The sequence below is a fragment of the Phocoena phocoena genome, chromosome 8, assembly GCF_963924675.1.
Source record: "Phocoena phocoena chromosome 8, mPhoPho1.1, whole genome shotgun sequence".
NCBI lineage: Eukaryota > Metazoa > Chordata > Mammalia > Artiodactyla > Phocoenidae > Phocoena > Phocoena phocoena.
In genome coordinates, this window is record NC_089226.1 from 74,124,241 (window position 1) to 74,145,409 (window position 21,169).

General features: G+C 35.6%; 1 protein-coding gene across 4 annotated transcripts in view; it reads left to right on the forward strand.

Moving 5' to 3' along the window:
* Positions 1-21,169, forward strand: part of PRMT3 (protein arginine methyltransferase 3) — a 134,355-nt gene that overhangs the window by 9,660 nt on the left and 103,526 nt on the right. For all 4 annotated transcript variants that reach the window (XM_065882044.1, XM_065882041.1, XM_065882043.1 and 1 more), the window contains 4 exons: positions 1,798-1,957; positions 3,289-3,433; positions 7,949-8,014; positions 17,999-18,120. In XM_065882044.1, coding sequence (XP_065738116.1) covers positions 1,798-1,957; positions 3,289-3,433; positions 7,949-8,014; positions 17,999-18,120 — 493 coding nt within the window. The remainder of the gene's footprint in view (positions 1-1,797; positions 1,958-3,288; positions 3,434-7,948; positions 8,015-17,998; positions 18,121-21,169) is intronic.

Consider the following 21,169-nt stretch of genomic DNA (forward strand, 5'->3'; position numbering starts at 1 on the left):
CAGCAATAAGTGTACTGACGCCACGAACCCCTTGGTGTAATGCTCTGAGGAGGCAACGTCATTTCTCTGCTGTTCTTGCCAAAAATGTTTAACCTCATTCTAATAATGAAAAATCATCCGATGATCCCAGGTTGAGGGGCAGTCTACTAAATTCTAAATTACTGATCAGTGTTCTTCAAAAATGTCAAGATACAGTAATTGGGTGCAGTATTCTATAAATAATTCATGGTGCTGAATATTTTTGTTCAGATCTTTTATGTCTTTTTGGATTTTTAAAAATCTACCTCTATCGGTTGTTGATAGGGGTGTATTTAAATCTCTGTGATTAGAGGATTGTCTTTTTTTGCCATTCTATCAGCTTTTGCTTTGTGTATGTTGAAGCTCTTTTGTGAGGTTTATTCTCATTTATAATTGTTATGTCTTCCTGATAAATCGACTATTTTGTGTGTGTGTGTGTGTGTGTGTGTGTGTGTGTGTGTGGTACGTGGGCCTCTCACTGTTGTGGCCTCTCCCGTTGCGGAGCACAGGCTCCGGACGCGCAGGCTCAGTGGCCATGGCTCACGGGCCCAGCCACTCCGCGGCATGTGGGATCTTCCCAGACCGGGGCACGAACCCGTGTCCCCTGCATCAGCAGGCGGACTCTCAAGCACTGCGCCACCAGGGAAGCCCGAATCTGTAGTTTTGTAAAGCAACGAGTCAGTGTTCTGCTGGACTGTTTAGAGTTTCGTGGCACACCATACTGCTTTTATAACAAGTTCAATTCAGGCTCTAGTCTCTAAGTTATAATATTATCATGTATTTGTGAAGCTTAGTTATTTTGTCCCAGCTCTAAAGAAGGGTTGCAGGTAAAAACTGAATAGGAAAAAAAAAGTCGTGTTTCCCTCAGAGCTGTACTGAGGAGACAGTATAATATCTGCATTGTTTTTATTGCTTTAAGTTGATTCAACAGTCAATTAGACCTGTCAGTGGACATTGGGATTTTGTAAAACTCGCTAGTTCCATATATTAACTTCTGTTTACAGAGTTAATGATTTACATATATTAACTTCCATAGCAGAAGTTAATGATTTACATATAATGAAATTAAATTTAAATCAAGAATTTTTAATACTATTAGGAATTAGGATATTTAATAATGTCAGCAATAAGACAGTGTATAGATTGCACACCACCTTACCCATGATGAAAAAGTTATTGAATGTACAGAATTCCTTACCTACACACTGTCCTTAAGGAATATCTAAATGTCATACCTGTTACTCTACAGATAAAGACCCAGAGGCTGGAGGTGGCCCTGTGTAGTGGCAAGAACACGGGCTGGGAAGGCAGGCATGGGTTTGAATTGTAGTTCCTTCATTAAACAGCTGCATGACTTTGGGCTAGTCAGTTTCTCTAAAATTTATTTTTCCCATGTCTTAAAATAGGGATAAATGTTTATATTTTAGGTTTCTTTTGAAGATGGAATGAAATGTAATGCATGAACTTGAAAGATACCTGATGATCAATAAATATGAGTTTTTTCCTTCTACTTTTTTGTTTCTTCCTGGGTTTGGTTCAGTACAATTAATGCTTATTTATGTGTTCAGTTTAGCCAACTAGTGAAAAGTTTAGACTAACAGCATGCTCTTTAAACTCAAATTGGAATAGTTTGGATAGTAAATATTTATTTAATTAAAAGTACTAATTTTTCTCAGTTGGCCGCATAATAGGCACTTAGTATATACTTATTCGTAACACATTTATATGTGCTTCATTGTTATAAGATGGCCTGATAGAAATGTCCATTTATTTATTTAGATGTAGAAGATCTTTATGAACCCGTGTCAGTTCCATTCTCATACCCCAGTGGACTCAGTGAAAATACATCAGTTGTTGAAAAATTGAAACACATGGAAGCCAGGGCACTGTCTGCTGAAGCTGCGTTAGCTGGAGCGCGTGAGGATCTGCAAAGAATGAAGTAATTTATCAATCTTATAGAAAATTAATTGTTTAGATCCCCAAAATAATATAATTCATAAAAGATAGAATATGGTAAAATATTTCATATACTGGAAAGCACAGTGTAGATATTTAATTTCAATAATATTAAAGGTACGCAGTATTTTTTATACATTGTGGATGTCGTTGATTAACATAAAATTCTGTAGTTTTCCTCTTATGTTTCTTTATAATTACTTTTGTACTAATGATAATTGTTCTGGGGAGTGTGTTTCCCTTGAGTGCTTTTTGTTCTTTGATATTGCCTTCCTTTGAATTTCTAATAGATTTCTCCATTTTACTTTTTCTCTCCTGGACTTTTTAAAGTGTAGGGATTAATATTTTTTAGGCTTGTGGAAAATACAGGGTTGAAATTTTTGTTTTTAAAGAATCACAATATAATTATGATGAAGTATGTAATCAGAAAACCAGCTACATAGGATGGTTTTCTCTAGTGAGTAAATTAATATTCTGCTGGCTTAGTACTTGTCAGAATTTAATGTGCATACGAATCATCTGGGTGTCTCGTTAAACTAGATTCTGATTCAGGAGGCCTGAAATAGGTGGTGTCTGAGATTCTGCATTACTACCAAGTGTATATACCTCTAGCTTAATCTGTTAGATTTGTAAGTTGGTTGCTGTTGCCCAATTACCCATTTTTGATGGTTTGCCAGAATGTCCAGCAGGAAAAGTAGTATAGCTGATTGTAGTTTCCCTTTTTCTGAGATTTTATGCTGGGTAATCTAGTAAGCAGCAACTCTATTATGTGCCTCTTTACACTTCTCTCCCATATATACCTCATAGATTCTTGATGCGTTGTTATCAGAAAAGGAACTGAGTTTTAGAGCCTGAGCGGATGGTGTTGATGTGTGTAAATAATTCCCAGTTTGGGTCTGCTTTCTGCCTATATAACCCTTCCATGAGATACTATGGTTTTAAAGAATATTCATAGCATTGGAATATGCTATATTGATTCAGCTGCTAAAATAAGATTTTGGAACAATAGAAATAATAAAGTTGAATAAAGTCATAGTGTGCTTACTTTGTTCACTTGAAAGATAAAACAGCCATAGCCTGCAGTTGGCAGTGCTTTTGTGATTTGTAGAAGGAATGCTTCCAACTGGGTTTGAATATGTCATTGCTTAAGATCTAGCAGGGGGAGCTTTCCATTGCTTAAGACAGAATGTGATTTAGAAGGCTCATCACACCCCGCACTCCCCTCCTCCCCCTTCCTCTTCCTCAGCCTCTAGCCTTTCCTTTTTTCATGGTCCAGTAAACTTGTCTCAAGGGTGTATTTCAAATTGATTACAGACAATTTGCTCAGGATTTTGTGATGAACGCAGATGTCAGAACCTGCTCGTCATCTACAACTGCCATTGCAGACCTCCAGGAGGATGAGGATGGCGTTTATTTCAGCTCATACGGGCATTATGGGATACATGAAGAAATGCTAAAGGTTAGGAAAGAGCACAAATGTACCAAATCCATACTAAAGGAAAAATAGAGTAAAAAAGGTTCTTAATACATATGGGAGAACTGCTTTTTTGGTTTCTGGTTTTTTTGAGAACTGCTTTTTAAATCTTTTTGGTGCTTGATAGCTCATCTTGCGTTGAAAAGATTATAGAAGCATCAGAGATGCTGTAAATTCTGTTTAAGATCATTATTAATCTTTATTATGAGATTACCTTTTGCTGGGAATAGAACATTCGTAAAAATTGCTGACGATTTTAGTCTTCTCAAGAGCAACTTTTAAATAGGAAGAAAAATACGTTTGCCTTTTAATGTGTGAAGGAAATGATTAATTTTAGTGTTTTAATTAGCAGTACTGACTTTAGTTGGGGCGAATAATAATTCTTTGGTACAAAGTTAATTATAAATAATTCTCACAGTTGTTACGGCATTACTGTTTTACATTTGAAATCATTGCTATATAGAAGAATTTCCTAAATCAGGTACTTGAATTTGGTTGGTTTTAAGTTTTATAATGGTAATGTCCATATAAACTATAAGTAGATTTCTGGGTATACCTGGTATATTATGTACATTTTATCACGTATTATAGATTATAAAAGAGCAAAATGGTTTTTTAATTCAGTAAAACTGAAAATATCTAACTAGAGTAAAATAAATGTTGGAGTGTAAAAATTACTGAAAACTTTAATGTTTATCTCTGTGAATTTTAGATGCCACTACTTTTTTTTCTTAAAAACCAACAAACGAAAAATTCCTTTCTGAATCCTTCCTCAAAAGATTGGTTTATTTTACGGACACCCCAAGACTGTGTTCCTTGAAACATGCCCATTTAAGATAACCAGGGGTAGTTAATGAGTATATATTTTGTTGAGTCAGTTTTGCAGGGTCACAGAGTGGAGGTTTGCTGATTAATAGTAATTGTAATTACTTGGAGTCTTTTAAAGCAATGTCATGTCATTTCTTTGCTAATGACTTGTCACAGTTGGTTGTGCTTTTTGTTGTTACTTGGGTAGTTGCATAGCATTACAAATAACAGTTATAACTGTTGCTAAGTAATAAATTAAGTCCAGAGTGAATTTGTTTAAAAGAAATTGACATACTCCATTTTCTCTGTTAAAATTAATTTTATTGTGTCTAGAATATTTCCTTTAAAGGAGTTAATCTAAGCCCATGTTTGCCGTTATAAATCACCCCATCAATTTAAATGCCATGAACCTTTAATGCTTTTGATATGGAAATTGTATTGGGTTTTTCAGACAGATAAGGTTACTGAGACTCCTAGAAGATAGTACATCTGAGTGCTCTCAGTACAGTCATCAGGGAAATCCAGTTTGGACTTACTTCCAAATCTCTGTCCTGGACGCTTGTAGCTCTGTATCAACAACTAGAGGATCTTTACACCTGATGGAATATTTTAAGTCCTTTTGATGTACATATATATTTAAGAAGTTCCAGCTGGAAGTTTCCAGCGCTGTGTTTTCACTTTTAGAGAATCACTTAAGACTCCTTATTAATATAATTTTCCATGACTTAATTCCCCTTTGCTGTTATACAATGTAACCACCTTCTCCTTGGAGATAACTTGATTAAGTCTTCATAGGAAATATGGATATATTTCATTCAAAAAGAACTATTTGTCCGTTTTATGTTTTGTTAAGTTACATACTGTGGATGAATATGAAATGTGCCTTATATCAAGCAATATTTCTTCTGTTTCTTATCAAAACAGTTCTTAGCACACATAATTTGTTCAAGGTTGTGCTACTACTGGAGTCTCACCTGATCTTTATAAATAAATTAAAATTGAGAAGCCATGCATACAGGACTTATTTTTATGCTTAGAATTGGCCTTGCTTTTATAACAATATTATTTGGATTTTTTGTTACTTACTAGTCACAGGTATTTTAATGACACTTTTTTGGCATATGTTGTGATTATAATTATAAATAAAGACAGTTTGTAATCTTATTTTCCAGAGTCAAGGTGAAGATAACTTTTTTGAATTCTAGAGATAACGGGATAGTAGTGGACATTAACTTTCAGAATCCTTTGCCACTTTATCTTTCTGAAGAAGAGTCATTGTTGCTAATGTTATAATTCGGAGATGCATCACTCTCCTTTTTTTACCCCCAAGTAAAACATTGTTCATCGTGGTGAACATTTATCACAGATTATAGTACCATTAATTTTTCATTACTGCATTTTCCTCATTGTATCTGCAGCTGACTCTTGCATTCTCTCCACCTTCATGAGCCTATACGTTTAAAACATACTGTTACTTATATAGGTAAAATTTATAATACATAACTTTTCTGTTGTCTTTAGTCTTATACTTAAATTGTTTTAATATTGGTAGGAATTATTCCATGACACTGTACTAGCCTTAAAAGATTGTCTTCTTAATATTGGACCTCTAATTTTATTCTTTTGTGCTTCTTAGTTTTACTAGGTTAGTGCAAAAGATAACTTTATTTCTGTTTATTACCTTATTTTATATTGAAGAGTTAGTCTTTTGTTAGAATAAATTTTTAGAAATGGTTTGAGGGCTAGTCTTTGATTTGTTTGAATTTTCATGTTTAGTGAATTTTCCTCTCAAAAATTCATTTATTAAATTGAAGCTCTGCTATGTCCACAGCACTCTGTTTAGTAGACATTGAATTTCATTGCACCAGGATGAGCATATGAGCAAAAGCAGATGGATATGTAGGAAGAGACTGGATAAAGGATTGTAGTTGAGCTGAGCAGCAGTGCATGGATTTAGGACAGGAGTTGGGATGCTAGTGATTAAGTTAGAGCAGCGGCGAGGCAGTGTGATTGGTGAGAGCTTTCCGAGTGACTGCCTTCTTGACTGATGTTCACCCTTTGTAGGTTTTGTTGTGTCAGCAAAAATCACTGGTTACAGTGTAAGAAGGGTATAAAAATGGTAGAAATGTATGAAATGGTATTTTTTTTTAAAAGACAGTTTTTAAATTAATTAATACTATGTTTAAATTCATTTAAAACATTAAGTTCTCATAGTAATTCTTTTCTTTAAAATTTATTTATTTTTGGCTGCATTGGATCTTCGTTGCTGCACAGGGGTTTTCTCTAGTTGCGGCGAGCAGGGGTTACTTTTCCTTGCGGTGCGTGGGCTCGTTGCAGTGGCTTCTCTTGTGGCAGAGCACGGGCTCTAGGCTCAGCTTCAGTAGTTGTGGCACGTGGGCTCCAGTAGTTGTGGCTCATGGGCTCTAGAGCGCAGGCTCAGTAGTTGTGGCGCACGGGCTTAGTTGCTCTGCGGCATGTGGGATCTTCCCAGACCGGGGCTCGAACCCGTGTCCCCTGCATTGGCAGGCAGATTCTTAACCACTGCGCCACCAGGGAAGCCCCATAGTAATTCTTAAAATACATTGAGGGAAAGATTTCAGTTTTTAAAATGTGATTTAAAATTTTGTTTGTAAAGCAATTAGAAGTAATTCCATCAGAAAACATGGAATTAATTATGGAATTTCCCTTTTTTAGATCCAGCAATTAAGTAAAACAGCTTGCCTTTTAATTTAAGCCCCTCTTTGTACGTTTTTTTAAAATCCCAGTATTGGCATAAAAGTTTTTTTGGAGGGTATGGACTGTGTAAAGTTTTATGTTGTAGTATTTAGTGTAACTACTTTTTTTTTTTTTTTTTTTTTTTTTTAAACCTAGTGTGAAACCGAAAACTAGAATTCCCGGTCTGAGTTATTTTTTATCATACTCATTTTACTCACTTGGCAGCAGAGCCCCTTACTGCTGAATTTGCTGTCAGCGTGTGTCTCAGCTGAGGTGATTTAAAAGGAAATCAGCTCTGTTCATGCACCAACATAAATGTTAACATTCAGTACCTGCCTTGGTCACAGGTCTTGTGAGACTCCATAGTGGATTTTTTTTTTTTTTTTTTTTTTTGCAGTACACGGGCCTCTCACTGTTGTGGCCTCTCCCGTTGCGGGGCACAGGCTCCGGACGCGCAGACTCAGCGGCCACGGTTCACGGGCCCAGTCGCTCCGCGGCATGTGGGATCTTCCCGGGCCAGGGCAAACTATACTCAGTTGAGCATTTTTCATATGTAACTGTAACTTTTACATCTATCTAGTTTGGTTTTTTCCTCCCATATTTTAACATAGTTCTACACAGGGAATCAGGCTCTAGATTCCAGGCCCTATTTAAAGGAGTAAAACATCATGTTCATCTTCTACTAGCATTAATTATCACTTGAAGTCTTACAGTGCATGTCAAGATGAGAATATGTACATTTTTAAGAACTTAGGTCTTATTTGACTTTGTGTTGTTCTTAAACGTTTTCTTTGTGTGTTGTTGCTATTTCCATTCTTTATTACTTTCTTTTAGGAAAAAAAGATTAGGCTTGGTTTTCCAGGCAAAATGTAGCTATGGAAACTAGAAGTGTGTGATAAATTAGCAAATATCTTCCTTAAATATTTTTATTTGTTCAGACTATCCTGTAAACACAATGTCTTCCTCTTTCTACCCTAGGACAAAGTACGAACAGAAAGTTACCGAGATTTTATATACCAAAATCCACATATCTTCAAAGATAAGGTGAGTAGCACAGACTACAGAATTGTACCTTTCATGTGGATCTTGGGCAGCAGAAATCCTCTCTTTAGGTCATCACTGTGATAGCAGTTGATTTCATGTACACTGGCTTTATTTCATGGAAAACTTTTATGATGCTGCCCTGTGGTGCAGTATATTGATAACAGAAATGCTGATTGGTGCTGTCATTCAATATACTCTTTTTTTTTAATTGAAATTAATTAAAATTAATTTTTAAATTAATTAATTACAGTGACATAGCTTAGTTAAACTTTGCTTATCCAGATAATTTTGCTTAAACCATATTTTTGATTTACTGTGATTCCTATTCATTTCAAATGTATAAGCTCTGTATCAAAGCACTTTTAATTATTATTTTAGTTTGTGTTAATTAGTTACAAATTAATAATTTTAAGAAGTCATTATTGGTGGGTAGGGTCAAATATTATAAGGTACAATTTATTTTATGTGCTTTCTTTTAAAACCTCATTTATTTACCCTTTTATGAGTTACTTTATTTTTTAAATTTAAAAAATTTTTATTCTTGGCTACATTGGGTCTTCGTTGCTGCATGTGGGCTCTCTCTAGTTGCGGCAAGCAGGGGCTACTCTTTGTTCCGGCGTGCGGGCTTCTCATTGCAGTGGCTTCTCTTGTTACGGAGCACAGGCTCTAGGCGCTCGGGCTTCAGTAATTCTGGCACGTGGGCTCGGTAGTTGTGGCTTGCAGGCTCTAGAGCACAGGCTCAGTAGTTGTGGAGCACGGGCTTAGTTGCTCCACAGCATGTAGGATCTTCCCGGACCGATGCTCGAACCCATGTCCCCTGCATAGGCAGGCGGATTTTTAACCACTGCACCATCAGGGAAGCCCTGAGTTACTTTAAATTTTACAGTTAGTGTTAATACTGTCTCAGGTTATTTCAAAGATGATCTTTCACTTTGTATATGGGTGGGTGTGTTAAAAATGTGTCATTTGTTTTTCCTCCCTTGTGAATTTTTCCATTTTTCTTCTTCACTTTCTCCTTCCCTCCCTCTCTACATTGGCATGGTTATCTAAAAGTTCAGGTTTTCTGTTTTTGTTCCTCCTCATTGGAAATTAGTCCACTAATTTAGTCAAATATATTATCGTCTCTGCCACTTATATACTTTTGCTTGGGAATTTTTCCGCAGTCTTTCTACTTCAAGAACATGTATATTGGTAACATCAGGTTTTTATAATTCCCCTTTCACCTCCATTTAAAAGATACTTCTATCAGGTGATTCCATGAGCTTTTCGTGATGTTGCAGCAGTGATTAACAACCTTTATATGTTGAAAAGCTCTTTCCCTGATTTTTATGTTGTTTGGAATATCATGTAGATTGGCTTTTCATTTTCCATACCTGTTTCCTAAGAGCAGTGTTTCACTTGTGATCTAGCCAAGTTGGACCTGCGAAATTTATATGGTGCTCTGATATCTTTTGGCCAAAGCATTACCTATGAGGTAATGATGGTGTGTGTTTCTTTGTTTTTGCTAATTCCCCTATAGACAAATGATTATTTTATTTTTAAAGTATTAGTTTTTATCAGTTCTTTATACTTGACCTTTTTGTATGCTTTTTATATGTTTTTGCAGCAGAGACTAAGAATTTTTTTTATAGTTTTTATGTTTACACCCAAGTGCTGAAACAATTTATTTAATATTTGTCTAAAAAACCACGTTGTTGGGCTTCACTGGTGGCGCAGTGGTTGAGAGTCCGCCTGCTGATGCAGGGGACACAGGTTCGTGCCCTGGTCCAGGAAGATCCCACATGCCGCAGAGCAGCTGGGCCCGTGAGCCATGGCCACTGAGCCTGCGCGTCTGGAGCCTGTGCTCCGCAGCGGGAGAGGCCACAACAGTGAGAGGCCCGCGTATTGCAAAAAAAAAAAAAAAAATGTTGCCTTATATTTACAGTTCGATTTTGCCTAGATTTTTATTTTATTTTTTCCTTAATATGTTGTATAGAAATTAACCATGTTCTAGTCTGGGAATAACTAGTCCTGCCTGGCTTCTTAGGAACCATCTACATAGTAATTTTAGACAGTGGTGAATCTCTGTGGGCTTCACTTGTAAAATGATTTTTTATGTATAGCTGATTCACTTTGTTATAAAGCAGAAACTAACACACCACGGTAAAGCAGTTATACTCCAATAAAGATGTTAAAAAATAAAAAAAAATAAAAATAAAATGATTTTTTAAACCTTTCTGGTTCTAAAATTTTATGATTTTTGTTTTTATAAAAGCACTATCATTTTCTTTCTTTGAGCCATCTTTTTAAAGATACTTTTTGATATGAATGCCATAAGAATTCCTTAAGTAAAAGTAGTTAGAAGTTTCTTTTTCAATATGCTCTGAATAGACTTTTGTGTTATATTATGTAAGAAAATACTGAGAAGGCACAAGTATTAGTAAACATAAGGTTAATCATTGGGAAAGTAAGTAATTATGAATATTTCTATGTATATGAAGCACATCTTACTGGGTTCATAGACCTATACACAGTCCCTTTCTGCTTTTAATTTTTCATTTGTAACAGTCTTATAGAAATATTGTATATATTACACATTTTTGGACAAAATACGTGACCATGGAACACATAGAATGTTTAATTATTTTGTGTTCCACTTACTGCTTTTACTGAAGAGATTAAATCTGCCCAAGTCAGAAAGGGGCTTACTAATAAACAGGGAGTATTTTTCCTTAGTACTTTGCCTAAGATGCTTTCATTTAATTTATCAATGTGTAATTAATTTTGCTTGGCATTTGTTTTTTCTCAAAAGTATACTGTGATGTAAAATATATGTGTGTCAATTTCTAACTCTTTGAAGTATATTCAGGATATAATTTTCTATAATTAATAATATTAAGTAATCTAGAGCTTTCATATTTTTAAATGATTTGGGATACTTTTCTTTATATTATACTATGACTACAGATTTAAAAAATATACGACACATATTTAAATAGCATTTGATAATTTATAAAATACTTTCAAGTATGTTGTCTCATTGTTGCTATACAATATACCGATATGGTGTATTCATAGCAGGTATGTATTCATCTCTATTTTTCACATGAGGAAATTTGAAACCAGTAGGTTAATTGACTTTCCCTAAAACAGGCAGCTAAAAAAAAAGCAAACAAACGAGGGTTTTAGTCCTAGTCTAGTGCCCTTAACCCTGTGCCACTACACTTTGAAACTGTTATGTTAAAATAGAATGAGTGGACTTCCCTGGTGGCGCAGTGGTTGAGAGTCTGCCTGCCGATGCAGGGGACACGGGTTTGTGCCCCGGTCCAGGAAGATCCCACATGCCGCGGAGCGGCTGGACCCGTGAGCCATGGCTGCTGAGCCTGCGCGTCTGGAGCCTGTGCTCCGCAACGGGAGAGGCCACAACGGTGGGAGGCCCACGTACCGCAAAAAAAAAAAAAAAAAATAGAATGAGTAATTAGGGTGGGATTCATTAGTCATATTTTAATTAACACTATTTTTCGTATATAAGTCATATAATTTCTGTGTGCCATGACAGAACATGTTCATGAAATTATTTAAATACAGTTCTTTTAAAAAATGTATGAAATAACATGTTTTCTTAAGTTTTATTACCATTGTTTTTGTTTGCTTTTATCTCCATTAGGTAGACAAATTTCATATCACAGCACTAGCTTCTGTATCATATTATTTAGTGAATGGTAGAGATTTATTTTTCAAAAAGGTGCTTATAAATTTAAAATGTCTTCCTTCCTTCATTCCGTTGTCCTTCCATCCCTCCCTTCCTACTTCCTTTCCTTCATTTCTTTCTTAATATTGTTTTAATTCACAAACCTCCTGTGGAGGACATATGGTTTCTCAGATTTAATTTAACTTTGGGTGGTATAATTGTGTTATCACTCACTCATAATTAATTTCTATTTGTAGTTCATTGAAGAAATTCACAGGTGCCATTTTATGCTTTTGATTATTATCTAAGTTAAAATTGATGCACTTTTTCCCTTTTTTTTTAGAAACAGTGAATCACATTCCTTCATCATTTTATAAAATAATGTTAGTGTATTCTGTTATCATTTCTACCTCTTTCTTTGATTCTACCAGGTTTTAGTTTATTTGCCCAACTACCTAAATCTGAGCTAGATGTAATAAATAATTAGTATATAATTTAAAATATAATTTAAATATAGGCTTTAAAAAGCAGATTGACCTATGTATGTTTTGAGTGCTACCTTTACAAATTACCAGCTCTATGGTTCTGGATCTGTTACATTCCTTGTCTGAGGCTCTCCTTCCTTCAGAAGAGGTTGAAGAAGAATTATATATATATATGCATATGTATATAAATTATATATGTGTGTGTATGTATAGTCTTAAAAAAGAACACACACTATAATTGGAGTAAATGATACATACCCTTCTATACTTAGCTTTTGTAGCTCAGCAATTTCTCTAAGATAATCCCTTATTAACATTATTTTAATGGCTCAAAAACCCAATGTAAAATTGTCCATAAATTGTTTTAAGTTATATTAGAAATAATGCTGCATGTAAAAATATAAAATATTAAAAATCTTTTTATAAATATGAGAGTAGAATAATAAGATAAATTCCTAGCAGTGGCCTCCCTAGGTCATTCTACCCAGGATGGTTTTAGTGCTGCCAGCTTGTCTTTCCAGAAACAGTGTGTGGGTGTTGATATTCCCAAACACCATTGCCAAAGCCCTGTGCTATCAAACTTCTAAATTCCACACTGATCTTTTATTTTTAATTTTTTAATTTTGCAAATATCTTATTTCAATGAAAGTTCTTGGGAAGTTATCACTTACTATTGTGTTATATATATATATATATATATTTTTTTTTTGCGATACGCGGGCCTCTCACTGTTGTGGCCTCTCCCGTTGCGGAGCACAGGCTCTGGACGCGCAGGCTCAGCGGCCATGGTTCATGGGCCCAGACGCTCTGCGGCATGTGGGATCTTCCCGGACCGGGGCACGAACCCGTGTCCCCTGTATCGGCAGGTGGACTCAACCACTGCGCCACCAGGGAAGCCCGTGTTATATATATTTTTATATTTTATGCCACATAATATTTCAAACTGATATACTATAACCATACTATAAATATATATGCTCTGTGTTACAGTATTTTCTTGATGTTGTGGTTAATATATTTTATTTGTAACATTAAAAAATAGTTTTGCTTGCAGTGATGTTGTATAGATTGCATCTTACAATTTTAAACTTTCTTGTGTGTGAAGTGGTTATGTTAAAATGTGCTGACTCACCCAGATAGGCCACGTGTGCAGGAACAGTCACATTCTCCCTGTGGAGCCATCTGGGCTCGTCCTTCTTAGAGCAGTAGCCTTTTGGCAACCTTATTTCTTTTTTTTTTTTTTTTTTCTTTTTCTTTTTGTTTTAGCGGTACGCGGGCCTCTCACTGTTGTGGCCTCTCCCGTTGTGGGGCACAGGCTCCGGACGCACAGGCTCAGCGGCCATGGCTCACGGGCCCAGCCGCTCCGCGGCATGTGGGATCTTCCCAGACCGGGGCACGAACCTGTGTTCCCTGCATCGGCAGGCGGACTCTCAACCACTGCGCCACCAGGGAAGCCCGGCAACCTTATTTCTTCAGTAGAAATTAGACTGTTTAGATTCTGTCTCTTCTGGAGTCAGTTTTGGTGTATTATATTTTCAAGATATAATGGAACAGGGCTTCGCTGGTGGCGCAGTGGTTAAGAATTCGCCCACCAGTGCAGGGGACACGGGTTTGAACCCTGGTCCGGGAAGACCCCGCATGCCGTGGAACAACTAAACCCATGCGCCACAATTACTGAGCCTGCACTCTAGAGCCTGCAAGCCACAACTGCTGAGCCAGCATGCCACAACTACTGAAGCCCGTGTGCCTAGAGCTTGTCCTCTGCAACAAAAGAAGCCACCGCGATGGGAAGCCTGCGCACCACAACAAAGAGTAGCCCCCACTCGCCGCAACTAGAGAAAGCCCGCGTGCAGCAACTAAGACACAGCACAGCCAAAAATAAATAAATTAATTAATTTTTAAAAAAAGATATAATGGAACAAACTTCACTTACACTAGTAAACAATACAGAAGATAAAATGTGTAGGAACAGACTTAACTAATGTGCAGGACTTAGATGAAAAAGATTTTTTAAAACCCCAAACTCCTGAAGAACATAACAGATGATTTAAACAAATTGAAAGTCATACCATGTTCCTGAATGGAAAACACAAAATAAAATTGTCTGTGTTCCATAAATTTATATTTTAGTGCAATCCCTATAAAAATGCTAAGACTTAAAAAGAAAACGAAGAAACCATAGACAAGCTGATTTTCTTGTTCTTGTGGGAAAATAAACATATAAAATTGTCCAGAAACACTGTGAAAACAATTGGCAGTGAGGGTGGACCAGCTTTACTAGACAGAAATTCTGCCAAGCTTCTATAATTAGAATAATTATTGGTACATGATTGTACAGATAAATGGAGCAGAATAAAAATCTAGAAATAAACCAAAATATACACAGATCTCCAGAGGGATCCCTTCCTCTCCTCTGTCATGTGAGGATACAGCAAAAAGTCATGTCTGTGAACCACAAAGCAGGCCCTCACCAGAGTCAACCTGTGCCTTGATCTTAGACTTTCCAGCCTCCAGAACTGTGAGAAATAAATTTCTGTTGTTTACAAACCACTCAGTTTATGGTATTTTTGTTATAGCATACTGAATGAATTGAGACAGGGACCTTCAGCATTCACTAAAATTTCTGTGTGTTTTGTCTGTCCCCATGACATAATCACCTCCGAAAGGCCCCAGCTTCTAATACCATCACCTTGCGGGTTAGTATTTCAACGTGTGAATTTCAGGGGGATGCAAACACAGACTGTTTAATAACATGTTGGGACAATTGGTTAGCTTTCTGAACAGAAGTAAAGTTGGAACCATACCTCTTAGTGTATACTATGATTTAAAAAAAAAAAAAAACTGTAGTAATGAAACTATAAATGTACCAGAAGGAAGTGTGAATGAAATAGGAGAGAATATGGGCTAAGTTGGCCTAATTATGATCAAAATCCAGAAGCCATTAAAAGAAAAAATTAATGAGTTTGACTGTTAGTAAAGAATTTCTGCATAGCAAAGATCAGTTTAAGCAGAATCAAAAGGCGAAAAATCATATGCTGAGAGAAAACATTGCAAGTCATATTACAAAGGTCTGCTCTTAACTAAGAAAGAACTCTTATTTGATAAAATTTGATAAGAGAAATTTGGTAAGAGAAGGACTAACAACTTGGTGGAGAAATGGAGAAAGGCTAAAATAGATGGTTCACATAGAACTACAGATGGCTCTACAACATGTGAAATATGTTGCAAAGCCTCATGATAATGGAAATGCACATTAAATCTAGACCAGTATATCATTATTTTGTACTTGCCATATTGGCAGAAATCTGAAAGTTTGATTATATGGGCTAGTGTCACCTGTGAGGAAATTGGCCCTTACACATTGCTGATTTGAGTCTTCATGAGTAGAATTGCCATATGGCGGGTAATTTATGTTTAGCAGAATTACAAATATGTATATTCTCTCTGTTCCAGTGTTTTTATTTCTAGGAATAGATTTACTCCTTTGTACATCTGTAGAGTTACTCATGTATGAATGGGATTAGGTATAATGTTATTTACAGCATTGATTGTCATGGTAAAATTTCAGGAACTACGTAAATGTCCATCAGTAGAGAACTGGATCAGTAGATTATGGTACAACCAAGATACGGAATCCTATACAGCTATATAAGAGAAAGAAGTTCTATAAACTGATATGGAAAGATCTCTAAATTATATTGTTAAGGAAAAAAGCAATGTGTAGCACAGTGGGTATAATATGCTTCCATTTGTATAAAGGAGGGAAGGAAATACATATATAGTATTGCATCGTATATGCATAAGAATTATTTTGAAGGATAAATAAGAAATACACTTTTTGATGTTTAAACTGTATGAATGTTTTACCTAGTGAAAAAGTAATTGTTGAAAAATATAATAGATTCTTAATTCTAGTTCTATTTTTCTTGCAGTAGCTTCCCATTACTCAGAATAAAATCCAAGGGCTTTATGTGATCTGACCCCTGCTTAACCCTGATCTCACCGCCAAGGAACCTTTCTCACCCAGCTCAGCTACAGTGGCCTTCTTGCTTTGCCTGGAATCTTGTGCTTTGCATTTAATATCTTATATGGCTAGAAGACACTTCCTCCAGATCTTTGCCTGGCACGCTTCTTTACTTCATTTCCTTCTCTGCTCGCATGTATCAGAAGTATTCGCAGACCTATCTAAAATTCTAAAAGACTGTGTCCCCCCGCCCCTTGCTCTAATCTCTACTCTGTGCTTGAGTTTTCTTTATAACACTACTATTCTCTGTTAACATTCTCTGTTCTTTATTCTCTATTCTTGGTCTGTTCATTGTCTCCCCCACAAGATTGTAAGCTCTATTAGGACAGGGACTTGGTCTTGTTTGTTGCTGTACCCCATCACCATGATCAATACCTGCACTTAGTAATGCTCAGTGAATACTTACAGTAGAAGACTACTGAAATAATTTCATATTTTGAGACAAGTATATAGGGTTTCAGGTCATTGGTAATGAAAGACTTAAGGCACTACAGTTTTCAGTAATTTCTAGTGTACCTCTGAGTATTTTGCTGAATGTGTTTCCTTGGTAATTAGTTTTTGTTTTTTACTATGAACCAAGCAGGTTTCACTATACTGTTCTGGGAAGAACCGTGTGAAATTCTTGATTAGAAGTAATTGCTCCCTGCCTATCCCCAATAACATCTTAAATTTGGTTCTTCTTATTTCTTTCACCAATGATAATATCATTTTTAAAAATTAAACTCTCAAGTTACTGAGTTCTAGAAGCCAGTTTGTTTTTATTGTACCTGTATTATTAAAATGAGTTGAACATTTAATTTTGGAAGTGGAGCGGTTATGGCAATATTCTATATCCATGATTCCTTTATTTTTTTTTTACATCTTTATTGGAGTATAATTGCTTTACAATGTTGTGTTAGTTTCTGCTGTATAACAAAGTGAATCAGCTATATTTATACATATATCCCCATATCCCCTCCCTCTTGTGCCTCCCTCCCACCCTCCCTATCCCACCCCTCTAGGTGGTCCCAAAGCACCGAGCTGATCTCCCTGTGCTATGTGGCTGCTTCCCACTACCTAGCTATTTTACATTTGGTAGTGTATATATGTCCATGCCACTCTCTCACTTTGTCCCAGCTTCTCCTTCTATCCCCCTGCCCCGTGTCCTCAAGTCCCTTCTCTACGTCTGTGTCTTTATTCCTGTCCTGCCCTTGGGTTCATCAGAACCAATTTTTTTTTAGATTCCGTATATATGTGTTAGCATACAGTATTTGTTTTTCTTTTTCTGACTTACTTCACTCTGTATGACAGACTCTAGGTCAATCCACCTCACTACAAATAACTCAATTTTGTTTCTTTTTATGGCTGAGTAATATTCCATTCATGATTCCTTTATAACCATTTTTAAATTGTACTGGATCAGGCTATCTTGCTTAATTCCTGCCACTCAAACTTGAGAAAGTTTATTTCTGTTAAAATTTAGAATTACTAAGCCTAAATTAGAGCATACATACAATAAGGAAATAAAAAAGAGACTAATTAATTCCCCCTTAATAAGTCTGTGGGAATTGCTTATTTCATATAAAACATTTCTTAAATTTACATTGTTGCATCTGATTGCAGCAGACTGTGGCCAAAACACTGTTACGAATTTAAAACAACTTAATATAATTATATTTTCTATTTCCCCAAAGAGAAATTATTACCATATTTGATCAGTAAAGTTTAAATTTTGTTATCTATTCCTAGCCAGAAACATCATCATATATGAATAGGATTTAAAGTATTAGACCTTCTCGATAACATCTGTTTTTTTATTACACCAGGTAGTTTTGGATGTTGGTTGTGGAACTGGAATTCTCTCTATGTTTGCTGCTAAAGCTGGGGCAAAGAAGGTTCTTGGAGTTGATCAGTCTGAAATACTTTACCAGGCAATGCATATCATAAGGTAGATGCATTTTATGGCTTGACTTAAGATTATTTTTAAATTTAATGATTAATATCAATTGATTTTCTTGTCTTTAATAGCTATCCAATGCAGACTCAAGACACTTGGCTTTTAGTAAAAATTCATTCCAGAATAATAAGATTTTAAGTTGGATTGACCTAGACATGTTTGAGCTATGAATAATCTTTTCATTGTTCTTCTCATTGATGAGAATTATTTTTATATAGTTTTCTGTCCTTCCAATTATGGCTATAGATATGCTGATTACAATAATATGAAATTAGAAATCATGGACATATAGGGCAGTGTTAGAAGACTTGCTACAAAACTCAATATATCAGTAGTATTTCCTTTAGCAAATAGCAGTTCAACTAAAAAGACTAAGGATTATCTTTTTCTTTTTGACAACACTAGCCCTTGTGCCTCATCAAATTAAAATAAGTAAATTCCAGAATGGCTACAAACTTAATTATGTTCTCTAAAAATATCTCCTCTCTTTGAGGAATTAAGTTAGGTTAATTGATCCGTGATCGATTTTACAGTTGGTTTATAACCTAGTAAGAAGACCTTCATTTGAATTACAGCTTTTAGAACTAGATTTTGTTAGCTGTGTACTTAGCCAAAGCATGTTACATTTGGAACTTTGGAATAATTTCCAGAATAATTTTAATAGCAGGCTTATTAGTGATTCTTTTTTCCCCCAGCTTTATTGAGATATAATTGACACATAATATTGTGTGATTTTAAGGTGTAAAATGTATTGCTTTTATACATGAATATATTACAGAATGATTACCACCATAGCATTAGCTAACACCTCCATTGTGTCACATGAAATAATTACCATTGCTTTTTTGTGTTGGAAACATTTAAGGTCTACTCTTTTAACAGCTTTTGCCATGCTTATGTTAGATTCTCGGCAATGATTCTTAAATGGTCCTCCCCACTGATACATATGTTTTATTCTTAAAATTGGTTAATATTGATCATTTCTGATTCATATAAAATTTAATTATGTAAAATGTTTAAATTTTTAGATTTTATTACATTGAAGTCTAGTGTTGTGGTTGAGTGCAAAGTTTGAGTCAGACAGGTTTGAGTCCTTGCTCTTTCCCTTCCCTGTTGTTTGAACTTCAGTTAAATTATATCTAACCTCTTTGAAACCTCAGTTGTTCTACTGTCAAAATGAAAATAATGATGACTACCTCATATGGTTATGAGTAAGGTAAATAAGTTACAAGTAAGATATGCACCTCAGTCTCTTTGGCATATTGCGTGCCCTGGCATGTAGTAGGTATTCAGAAGTTAGCAACTGTTATTACTAACAAGTACCAAATTAATGTTAATGAAAAAATGACATTGCTCTTGCTTAGATTTTTTCATAGATAGAGGTTTGTGGTTATTATTTTCATATTAGAGAATATGCATCTATGTTGCATACGCATATTCAGTCCATAATCTAGTAAAGTTTTTTTTATTTCTTATATTGCCATTAACTACAACATCATCATTTTGGGGGTTCTGTAAAGAGCACCCTCTCTTGCTTGTGCATTACCATCCAAACAGATGTGAGAACCACTGTCCCAAAGAAGAGATTGTTTTAGATGAATTATCAAAATTTTATTGTTGTGATAGTAAGATTACAGTAAGATATTTCTATTAGAAATTCTCATCTTATGAAAGACCATGTTCATTTATGTATTCATTTGTCATTTTTGATTTCTGTAAGGTGAGACTAGATGTGCTCTCATTTTAATTCCCTTATGGAAGAAAAAGATAGTGATAGCACTCATTTTATTTTGTTTTGTTTTCATTTTATTTCACAGAAGCCCTGATTCCTAGTGACTTTTTAGAAATATGTTTGTACAATGATTATAATCAAATTCATTGTGTATGAAATTTAGTGCTGGAGTGTATGGAAATTTTGCATGAGAGCGTTTATTGAAAATGACTTAGCATTCAATTCTAGGTACTTAAATTTAACAATAAAAGTTGCTAACATTAACTTAGTACTTTCTATTTAATTATTTTTTGAGGTAGGTACAGAAATAGTACATATATATATATATATTTGTTTTTATAGAGATTAGGAAATTGAGACACAGAGACTATGTAACTCTCCTTATTTGTAGTGCGGCCAGGATTAGATCCCAGGCAGCCTGACTCCATGGTCCATACTCAAAGCCAATTTACTATGCTGTCTCTCCATTTCACTACTCACAGTGCATGTATTGGTTGCATTCAGTAGTTTGCTTTACTTAGAACCTATAGAGTTTGAAAATCCGACCTTTTTGTTTTGGATGAGCCAACATTGTACTTTTCTTCAAAGATGTTCTCCTTTGCCTTTTTTTTTTCCACATCTTTATTGGAGTATAAATGCTTTACAATGTTGTGTTAGTTTCTGCTGTACAACAAAGTGAATCAGCTATATGTATACATATATCCCCACATCCCCTCCCGCTTGAGCCTCCCTCCCACCCTCCCTATCCCACCTCTCTAGGTGGGATACACAAAGCACTGAGCTGATCTCCCTGTGCTATGCAGCAGCTTCCCACTAGCCATCCATTTTACATTTGGTAGTGTGTACACGTCACTGCTACTCTCTCACTTCATCCCAGCTTCCCCTTCCCCCCATGCCCTCAAGTCTGTTCTCTACATCTGCGTCTTTATTCCTGCCCTGCCACTAGATTGATCAGTACCACTTTTTAAAATTCCATATATATGTGTTAGCATATGGTACTTTTCTCTTTCTGACTTACTTCACTCTGTATGACAGACTGTAGGTCCATCCATCTCACTACAAATAACTCAACTTTGTTCCTTTTATGGATGAGTAATATTCCCTTGTATATATGTGCCACATCTTCTTTATCCAGTCATCTGTTGATGGACATTTAGGTTGCTTCCATATCCTGGCTATTGTAAATAGTGCTGCAGTGAACACTGTGGTACATGACTCTTTTTGAATTATGGTTTTCTCAGGGTATATGCCCAGTAGTGAGATTGCTGGGTCATATGGTAGTTCTATTTTTAGTTTTTTAAGGAACCT